Below are 11,631 nucleotides of genomic sequence, written 5' to 3' on the forward strand. Positions count from 1 at the left end.
CAAACATATGCAACTAAGAATGCAGCGTGAATTTTCATGCTTCCTTTTTTGTTTTTGTTTTGCAAAGGAAAACGCAAGGATCATGCATGAGTAAACATGAAAACAAATGGTATGCAAAAAACATGTTAGATGCAGATGCATAGTGATGAAGTGACTTATGCAAAATGCAATGCATGAATATGGTAAGTGACAAATGCAGGAATGATATGTCCATTACAATGCCATGAAGAGATGCTTATGCGATGCATGATATGAATGCATTTGTGGACACGAGAGACCGAAAAATCATATCTTCTTACTTGCACATTTGGGGGCGCAGTGCCCCATGTGTACAGTTAAGAAGGTGATATGGACCTTCCAGCTTCCCGTGACAAAAGACGAGACCAGCATACAACGCATGCGTGACGACATGATGCAGATGCACAAAAGCGCAACAGGGGGATGTACACAACATGACAATATCCTCAAATAATCATACAACAAAGGTGTACATGACATTTAGGTTATATGCATGGCAGTGTTTAAAACGCACGCAACGTGTTCGCTTCGTGCCCCTATTTTAGGGACCTAAACGGGAGGAACTATAAGGCTTTTAGTGATAATTCCCAAGGTGGTCATATCTCTCTTGATGGTTTCTAGAGGTATCATCCCCTTCGAAAAACATATTGCGGCAATAGGGACTACCAGTAACAATATGTTATCAAAGAGAAAAACTCTAGATGAGGGTTCACTGTTATCAAGCAAGTCAGAGACCCAGCATGACCACAGATTCACCTCCACTCCTTATGTTCCCATGGACCCCGGTATAGGGCCCTTTTTCAACTCACCGTGTGTACAAATAGTGTTGGTGTTTGTGTGCATCAAATGAATAAATATCTATCTCATGCATACATTTCAAAAATACACTAAAAGCATCAAAGAGTTATATACAAGAATGTAAGGGAAATTAAAGGAGATCGACAAAAGAGGAAGTCATGATATTGCACGAGATTAGAAGGCCTAACTCTCTAAAAACAGTCCCTAGTGGAGTCGCCAACTGTCGCAACCTACCCTTCGGTGGAAGGGCGACGCGAGGCTCACGGATGCGTATTCCATGGGAGGAAAATGCACGGAGTCGCCACCAACATTTATTCGAGGAAAATGTCGGAAAAATCGGAAAGATGTGGTCTATGAACTTTAAGTGTGAAAGGTTCGGGAGTTGTTTTTACGCACGGGGAAGGTATTAGCACCCCACGCGTCCGTCACAAAGGATGACAACCTTTAATCAAGTGTGGAAATATGACTTCAAAATTTTTTTTCCCTTTTTTATGTCTTTTTGTGTTTTTATGTTTTTTGTATTTTTTTACCGTTTTGTGGTCGACAAGAGTGTTTCGCTCGCTCCTTCGTATCCTCAATTGCGATGAGGAAATCAGACCTACGTAGTTCTTTGAGAACTGAACGTTGGTTAAGTTGTTTTTATCTTTTTTTGCAAGATATATTTTGACCGAACAAAAGTCGTTTAAGGCATTGGACCATTAAACGATCTTTTGATTTTTGGAAAGGAGAGAAATGTTAAGGAATTGGACCATTAACGATCTCTTGGTTCTGAAAGGAGAGAAACATTAAGGCGTTGCACCATTAACGATCTCTTGGGGTGGTCGACAAAAGTGGGGCTTTTGCTCCTACGTATCCTCAAGTGCGATGAGGAAATCAGACCTACGTAGTTCTTGCAAAAGCGGCAAAGTTACATGTTGATTTTATACTTTTGAACGGTCCATGTTAACCGATAAAAGCAAAGATGTTTAAGGCGTTGGACCTTAAAACGGTCTTTAGTGATTTTTGTGGACAATGTGGCGTCCCTAAATAATGACTGGCTTAATAGTAATAAATTAAATAGCAGAAACCATGGGAAATTTTTTTTCTCTTTTTTTTCGCACTGTTATTTATTTCACAGTAATTGATTTCAGAAGGAAAATTATCACTATAGAGTCCTAAGTGGCCAGTTCACAACTCTATTCAGATTCATTTCTTTCTGATCACTTATAACCTCCAAACTATTTTTCTTTTTCAGAACGAAATACCAACCATCATTTAGGGTCGTCACATGAGAAATAATAAGGTGCGGTCGGTAAACTCTTTTCAAATAAAGTTCGTTAACATTTCTTTTTCAAATAACAAGATAAAACATAATTATTTTCATCATCAAAAACTGTCCAAAACATGGGAGTTTTCATAATAGCACAGTGACATCTAGAGCAAAGGTAACAACTGTGGTGGCTTTAGCCACAATATATATACAATCATCAAAATTTCAATGCAAGAGGTCTACCCACCCAAAAATCAAAAGAGTTAACCTAGCAGTCTGAACTAGATACAACCACCCAAAAGTATGTACGGTTAATCTAAGGAGCCGTTTGCTATGATGAAGAGTCGTCACTATTCGTTGTCCCTCCAGGGCCACTCTCCTCTGTAGAGTCTGCCTCAGATGCTGGCATAATATTCTCTAGAGAATCAACATCAGGGAGCGGGTCCACATTATCCTCTGGTAAGTCAGGGGAATCCATAGCAGGTTCAGGAGATAACTCCTCTAGGTCCTCTTCAAGATCCTCTTCAGAGGATGACACCTCTATCAATTGAACAGGCTCAATTAGTTGAGATGGAGTAGGCGTAGGTAGTATCCACTCCACAGACTGCTGAAGTGTGCGTGCGGGTTGCTCCGGATGTACTAGCGAAGTAGCAGTGAGTCGAACTGTGCCACGGAATCGGCACCTCTCATTGCCTTCGAGGGTCTCCCAAACACCCTCTAGGCACTCCATCACGACGCGATCTTGGATCAACTGCGCTGCCATCGCGATCTACAAGAGATAAAAGAAAGGGGGTAGACTATTTCATAAGAAACCTAACTACACAGGTGACAATACAATGCGTCCCATAATGGCTACGCACAGTCAAAATGTCTTTTTCAAGAGATTTCCTCTCTGATAATCGATTACCAACGTATGTAATCGATTACCAGTGCCCAAAAACGAATTACAACAACCATTGCACATTGGAACTTAAAATTTACACTATGTAATCGATTACACATTAATGGTAATCGATTACCAGCAACATATAACACTGTGTAATCGATTACACACAAATGGTAATCGATTACCAGTAGCTACTGAACGTTCTGTTTCAATTTTTAAACCCTGTAATCGATTACACAATGTCTTGTAATCGATTACTAGAGGGAATTTTTCAGATAAAAACACAAGATAGATAGCTGGCCAGCCGCCACACAAGCCTCCCTGCTTTGTGGACTTTTGTTCCTTTATTGGTTGACTGCCAGAAGCTCGCCTGCTGAGGTACGTCACATGTTCTCACTGCCTGACTATGCCCAGGTTGGGTCGGGATTGGGCAAGCTTGGTTTTGGGCAATAGCACCCCACCTGACGTCCCCAAGGTCTCCTGACCCCCGTGACATATCCTCAGGTACCCGTCCATATGTGATACTAGGTGGCGATCGGGCGATGGCGCAAAACAAATATCCGATTTCCACAAGCCCAGGCGTAAGCACACCATCCCCAGTTGCCCACCTTTAAATTGAGCTCACGTACACGTAGGTAGCCCTTCTCCTCATTCCTCTCAACACCGGGTTCCCATCAACCCCTCCAAGCCTTCACAATGTCAAATCAATTCAATTCCATTTGACATGAAACTACCTTGAAAAAAAAAACGGAGTGGAGGCAGAAATCTTTACACAAGATTCATTCGAATTCCACAGAGTTTTTCCTACCAACATACCTCAGTAAAGTCCTCATCCCTGATTCGTTAACCATTGGATTGCCTTGAAAATATAACTGGGGGTTCCTAATACAGAAATCTAAGTTTTGACCGTTGGGATCTGCTAAAGAATGTCTAGAACACGATATATACTACCTTTCCCATGACAGCAGAAACTAGCACTGCACAACCAGTTTTTTTTTTCTGCATAATTGGCAGATTTGCTGCATAATTGGGCAGCTTTTCTGCATAATTTTGCAGATTTTCAAAATCCAGCTTACATGCATCCATTTCCACTCAAATTGGATCCTACAAGTCCTAATCAATTTATAAATCATGTTCAAGCCAAAAACAAACTTCAAACCAAGGTAAAGCAAATTATAGGTATCCAAAACCCACCAAATTTAGTGAATTTTCAAGGTTTGAAAGGTGAAAATGAAAATTGGGTGATTTTGGGGTAAACTCTCATCTTCATCAAGTCTATAACATTGAATTAGACTTGATCAAACTAATTTTAAGGTAAAATCTCCATCTATTCAAAATTTGACCTCTCAACATTCAATTTACACTATAAATGGCTCTTTTCTTTCTCATTTGCAACTAATTTTCCGCATTTGCTCTGGCCAAGCTTTCCAACAAGTCCTAATTGACATTCTAAACTAGAATCAACTCACTTTAAACTCAAATTTCCACTAACACCAAATTTGGCTTTCTAAACCTCAAAATCTCACACTTTTCCACCTACAACACTACTATTCTCACATTTAACTCTAAGCTAACTCTCCCCATCCTCTCTACCAGTTTTCTATCTACATTTTAAGCACACATATAACTCAAAACATCATTATTGAATCCTAAATCAACATGGGCAGTTTTGCTTACATTAAACATGTCAAGTTTAGCATAATTACAACAATTTCCTTCACAAACAGCTACCCTAAAGCAATAACCTAGTAGAACTATCCATTATAGCTCCCAAGAACCCAACACCCACAGATTTCAAGTGAGGAGAAGTCCACCCTTACCTGAAATTGAAGGTCCCACGAGGTAGAGGTAGGCTCCTAGACTCCAGAAACAGCTTCATCTTGCAATTTGGTGTGGAAATGTAGGGGGATTCAAAGCTTGAAGAGAGACAACAATGGTGGTGAAGAAAATGAAAAAGAAACATGGAGGAAGAAAGAGAGAGTTGTGCTGGAAGTTTCTGGAGAAAGAGAGAGAAGATTTGGCTTTTAAAATGGTTTTTCTTTTCTTTTTCATTTTCTTTTTAAAAGCAAATCCACATGTCATTTTTTAATTGGAGCAAAAAGGGCCCACCTTTACCTTTGACTTGACCACATACTCAGCCATAAAAGAAGAAAAAAATTGGACCTTTTTGGATGCTGAAATCCTACCTCGGTTTGCGTGTTGCCTCTCCGGTTCCAGTTCTTCGCGTTTCTCTACACCCGTCGAGGCCCATTTTCAAATATATATATATATATATATATATATATATATATATATATCAAAACGCTCAGAATGAGACCCTGAGCGTGGTTCAGAGGTTGGTTTTGTTTAATTATAAGTTGCATGCAAAATGATAATTTTTAGACCCGTGTATTTCTCTATGAGTTGATTTTAGCTTTAATTTCACTTTGGTTATTAGTCAATTCATTCAAGGAAACTTCCAAAGAAAAATGTCTAATTGATTTTTTTGATTATTTTATTCAAAGATATTTTGATTAATTTATTATTTTTTTTCAAGATATTTTGATTATTTTATTATTATTTATTCAAGATTTTTGATTATTTTATTATTATTTTGCCTTTTTTGGTTTTACCGAGGTTACAGCATGAATGATCGGTTAGATTTTGCTTTAATAGTGATTAAACGACATTACAACACAAATGATCGGTTGAAATTCATTTTATCATTTATTAGGTGAGAAAACGGCATAAATAAACAGTTAAAAGCTCGTTAAAGCGTAAGAAAAGAAAACTGAAAGTAAGCGAAATTAAAGTGAAAGCACACAAAACAAGTAGGGACCACTAAGGGTGCATAGAATGAATTGAAAGATTCGATTTCGGGAACTTACCGGTTGAAGACTCAAGAACGACGAAAAACGAACGAAGAACGATGAAGAGTTTCCACAGAATCGCTTACGGAAACGTTACGGAAGCACCTAGGCTTGGATTTTCTTCACGAAAACACATTTTTTCACCTAAAACAGTCGAAATGCATAGCCAAGGGGTTCAGAATCTTTTGAAACAGCCCCCCTCCCCTATTTATAGGAAAAAAGGGAGGTGCTTGCCGCCTAGAGGCTTCTTGAGGAAGATTTCTAAGTGCACCCCAATTACTAAGTTCATACGGAAGCCTTACGGAAGTGTTTCGGATTTGATTTTCATCTTTTTTTCTCTTCCCTTTCACCAATAAGAGATATATGCTTACCCAAGGTTTTCAGAAATTTTACGAAAGCATTACGGAAGCCCCGGAAACCATTTTTCAATGTGGAGGAGCTTGCCGCCCAATTGCGTCCTCCTTAAGCAACCTAACTTTCATAATGCTCTGGAAGGGCCTAGATTTAAATTGCTATTTACACCCCTATCTTGATAAGTTCACCCGCCCCCGTTTTTGTGTTTTTGGCCGTTTTCTTTTCGAAATCTCACAAAACTTTACGGATTCCACCGTGATGAGTGTTAAGCCTTCCGAAGCGATCAACAATGGTCCATGGATGAAATTAGAGTGTAACAATTTATTGACACACACCCCACTTTGCTAAATACACTCCCGTTTTCGTGTTTTTGACCGGTTTCATCTCGGAACTTTACGGATTCCACAACAATGGGTAGGCAATATATATATCAAAACACTCAGAATGAGACCCTAAGCGTGGCTTAGAGGTTGGTTTTGTTTAATTATAAGTTGCACGCAAAACAATAAATTTTAGACTAATTAATTGCGAATTAATCTATAACCGTCCAGTTATGGGTTACTCTTCGTTAATTAGTCTAACACGCGTATTTCTCCCCCAATGTACATACTTCTACGAAGAATATATATATATATATATATATATATATATATATATATATATATATATATATATATATATATATAATTATTTAAATGTAATACTTACAAAATTCCGGGTAGAAATTCCAAGATGTCACAATACTCCCACCCTTTAAGGAATTTCGTCCCCGAAATTAACTACTCTAGGAACAAACTTGGGTACAACTCTCTCACCCTATCCTCTAACTCCCAGGTTGAATCACCCTCGTCGGGTCCCCACTACACTTCCACCAACGCAATCTCTTTACCTCTCAGCGACTTCATTCTTCGATCAGTAATCTTCTGAGGTTGTGCTTTATAGGTGAGGTTATCCTTCACTTGTACTTCGTCCAGTGCGAGTACATGTGATGGATCCGGGTTGTATCATCTCAGTTGAGAGACATGAAACACAGGGTGCAGATTCGATAAGCTCGGAGGTAGAGCGATTTGATAGGCTACAGGCCCAACCTTCTTTAAAATTTGATACGGACCCAGATACTTGGGCGTCAGCTTCCTAGATTTGAGGGCTCTCTCGACTCCAGTTACAGGAGAAACCTTCAAAAACACATGTTCTCCTTCTTAAAAATCTAATGGCTTTCTCCTTCTGTCATAATAGCTCTTCTGCCTATCCTGGGATGCTTTTATTTTCTCTCGAATCAATTTCACTTGTTCGGTAATTTGTTGTAGCATTTCAAGCCCAAGAAGTACTACTTCCCCATCATCGTACCAACAAAGAGGAGTTTTGCACTTCCACCCATATAGAGCTTCAAAAGGAGCCATACCAATGCTGGCTTGGTAGCTGTTGTTGTAAGTAAATTCAATCAATGGCAAACATTCCATCCAAATGCCTTGTTGCTCTATAATACACGCCTAGAGTAGATCTTCTAGAGTCTAAATGGTTCGCTCAGTCTGACCATCTATTTGGGGATGATAAGCTGAACTGAGCTTCAGCTTTGTCCCCAATGCTTCATGCAGACTTGTCCAAAATCGCGAGGTAAACCTCGGGTCCCTATCTGATACGATACTGGAAGGAATTCCATGTAACCTTACTACTTCTTTGATGTACAACTCTACTAACTTCTCCATTTTATATTTCATATTTACCGGAATAAAATGAGCAGATTTGGTGAGTCGATCTACTATGACCCACACAGCATCGTGTCCACGACTCGTCTTGGGTAAACTAGATACAAAATCCATAGATATGCTCTCCTATTTCCATTCCGGAATTTCTAGCGGCTTTAATTCTCCTGATGGTCGCTGGTGCTCAGCTTTGGCCTTTTGACATGTCAAACATTTTACTACATATTCAGCTACATCTTTCTTTATGCCATGCCACCAAAAACTTCTCTTCAAATCTTATTACATCTTAGTCATCCCTGGATGGAAACTAAGACGGCTTTTATATGCTTCTTGCAAGATCTTAACTTTCAAATCATCTAATAGTGGTACACATATCCTCCCCTTGAATCTAATTAACCGAGTTGTATCCTTTTTAAACTCCACATCCTTATCTCCCATTGCATCTAACACTTTGTCTTGCAGAAACTGGTCATCCTTTTGAGCCTCGCGTATGTGATTTATGAATTCATTGTTGATTTGCAACGCTCCCACAAATAAGCTCTTGGGTCGCATCTCGATTGCTAGATTTAGATCTCGGAATTCCTCTATTAATCTCTGTTCCAGAATCATCATGGTCGCAACATATAAGTACTTCTGGCTCAACGCGTCGGCTACTACATTAGCCTTTCCTGGATGGTAGGAAAGACCAAAGTCATAATCCTTGAGGAACTCCATCCATCTTCGTTGCCTCATATTGAGTTCCTTCTGATCGAACAAGTATTTGAGGCTCTTGTGATCGCTGAAAACTTCAAAACGAGTGCCATATAAATAGTGCCTCCAAATCTTTAAGGCAAAGACCACAGCTGCTAGTTCCAAGTCATGGGTCAGATAGTTAACTTCATGAGGACGCAATTGGCGTGAAGCATAAGCCACTACCCTTCCCTCCTGCATCAATACGCACCCTAAGCCTTGCCCGCTCGCATCGCAATACACTTCAAATGGTCTCTTAGGGTCGGGCAAAATCAACACTGGAGCTGTTGTCAATCGCCTCTTCAACTCTTGGAAGCTTTGCTCACATTTCTCATTCCAGACAAACTTCTCATACTTACGAGTTAGTTTAGTTAGGGGTAGTGCTAATTTAGAAAATCCCTCAATGAATTTCCTATAATAGCCGGCCAACCCCAAGAAACTTCGAACTTCTGTTGGAGTTGTCGGTTGTTGCCACTCCATAACCGATTCCACTTTAACCGGGTCCACCGCAACCCCATCTTTTGAAATCACGTGCCCCAGGAACTGCACTTTCTCTAACCAAAATTCACATTTCGACAGTTTGGCGAACAATTTCCTATCCCTCAGGATATGCAACACAATTCTCAAGTGCTTTTCATGCTCCTTCTTATTCTTCGAATACACTAGGATATCATCAATGAACACAACCACGAACTGATCTAAGTAATCATGGAATATACGGTTCATATAGTCCATGAAGATAGCCGGAGCATTAGTCACTCCAAATGGCATGACTAAATACTTATAATGTCCATGCCGAGTCCGAAATGCAGTCTTTGGAATATCTTCCTTCTTAAGTCGGATTTGATGATACCCCGATCGCAAATCGATCTTCGAAAATACCGTCGCTCCCCTCAATTGATCAATCAAATCATCTATCCTCGGTAGGGGATATTTGTTCTTGATAGTGGCTTTGTTCAGCTGCCGGTAGTCTACGCATATCCTCATGCTTCCATCCTTCTTTTTAACAGATATGACCGGCGCTCCCCACGGTGATACACTTGGGCGAACAAATTGTTTACTTAATAGATCCCGCACTTGTGCCTTCACCTCTGCTAGTTCTACTGGAGACACCCTATAGGGCGCGATCGACACTGGATTCGCCCTAGGCACCAAGTCAATAATGAATTTCACTTCTCTCTCAGGTGGTAATTCATAAATGTCATCAAGAAAGACCTCTGGGAATTCTGACACCACCGGTATACTGCTAACTTCAGAGACCTCATCCACATTCGTGGAGAACAACACCATGTAGGTTCGAACGTCCCCCACTCCATCGTTGGCAGCATTCTCCTTCAATGGTTCATTTGGAATTACATTTCCACCAAATACTAGCATCTTCTCTTTGCAGTTTAGAAAGATATGGTTAGTAGATAACCAGTCCATTCCCAATATCACATCTAGATAAGCTAAAGGTAGGCAAATCAAATCGGCCATAAAAAATCGACCCTCAACAGTTATAGGACACTTCAAACGCATCCGAGAGGTGGTTACAGGCTCGTTAGTCGGAGTAGACACCACGATATCATATGGTAACTCCGTCCTACATAACCCCAACCTCTCCACACATGCATGAGATATGAACGAATGCGTGGCACCCGAATCATAGAGTACATCTAGCAGTTTATCAGCAATTAAACACTTACCCTATATCAAATCATCGGAGGCAGCAGCTTCTGATCCACTCATAGCAAATACTCGGGACGGTACCTTTTGTCTTCCACCACTAGTGTTATTGTTGTTGCTAACATTACTGCTCCTCGTGGGATTAGTAGATCCACGGTTGACTATGTTAGAATTGGCAGTTATCGTCGGTCTCCCAGCCATTCTACACTCCCGAGCATAATGGCCTACCTTGCCACAAATATAGCAATGATCTTCCTGTGTTTGTTGGAGTTGTGGGCAATTTCTCCTAAGATGTGGTCCTCCGCACTGAAAGCACTGTACCCTAGTCCCCTTTGATTGGCTCATGTTGGACGTAGCCATAGGTCGTTTCCCCTTGTTGCTGGAATATGGATTCATCCTCTTATTACTGTTTTCTCTAAAAGGGTGGCTTCTTTGTGGTCCTCCAAAGCCTCTGGCTTGCCTCTCTTTCATCTTTTCCTCAAATATTCGTCACTTCATCACCAGTTGATTGAAATCTGTAATCTGCATGTAGCTAACTGCCTGTTGAATCTCCAGTCGAAGCCCATTCTCAAACTGAGCACATAAGTCCTCTTCGTTCCGAGCATCTTGGTATTGAGGCTAGTACTTTAGAAGTTCATTAAATTTGGTCGTGTATTCTCCAACGGACATGTTTCCTTGCTTCAAATCCAGGAATTCCCTCGCCTTTCGCTTTATGAGATCTCGTGGGAAATAGTTGTCTAGGAATTTTTCCTTGAAGGCATTCCAAGGAATAACGCCTCTAGATGTTGCTAATGTAGGTTTCACGAACTTCCACCAGTTCTCAGCTTCTCCCTGGAGCATGAACGACGCATAAGGGACCTTATGCTCCTTGAGGCAACCCATCACCTCGAAAATCTTCTCAGTCTTAGCTAACCATAACCTAGCACCCTCTGGATCATAGTCCCCACTGAACTTCGGCGGGTAGTTCTTATGGAAAGCCATGAGTCCCCGATACTCTGCTGGCTCCACATCATGTTCTTGCACTAGAGTTTCCAGCACAGCTGTGATGCGGTCGAGGACATCACGGTTATGATCCCTACCACGTCCTGCCATACCTAACCTGTAGGGAAGCTATTAGTATCCAAGAAATTTTACTGAGAGAGTGTACCATATAGGCTATGACAGTTATATCAATCTCTCTCTCTCTCTCTCTCTCTCTCTATATATATATATATATATATATATATATATATATATATATATATATATATATATATATACACACACACACACACACACAACAATTCTACTAAATCAATTGCACTTTCCTTCTTAAGACAAGAGGATAGAATTACACACAATTTGTGACTTAACGTCACTCCCCGAAACCTACTTCCAAGT

The 11,631-nt window shown here is 40.4% G+C and overlaps 1 protein-coding gene across 1 annotated transcript; it reads right to left on the reverse strand.

Moving 5' to 3' along the window:
- Positions 1–10,869: 10,869 nt before the first annotated feature.
- On the reverse strand, positions 10,870–11,343 carry LOC102664959 (uncharacterized). Its single transcript, XM_006575852.1, has one exon. It carries the CDS (start codon positions 11,341–11,343, stop codon positions 10,870–10,872), a length of 474 nt encoding a protein of 157 aa, XP_006575915.1.
- Between the last annotated feature and the right edge of the window lie 288 nt (positions 11,344–11,631).

The sequence above is a fragment of the Glycine max genome, chromosome 2 (assembly GCF_000004515.6).
Source record: "Glycine max cultivar Williams 82 chromosome 2, Glycine_max_v4.0, whole genome shotgun sequence".
Lineage (NCBI taxonomy): Eukaryota > Viridiplantae > Streptophyta > Magnoliopsida > Fabales > Fabaceae > Glycine > Glycine max.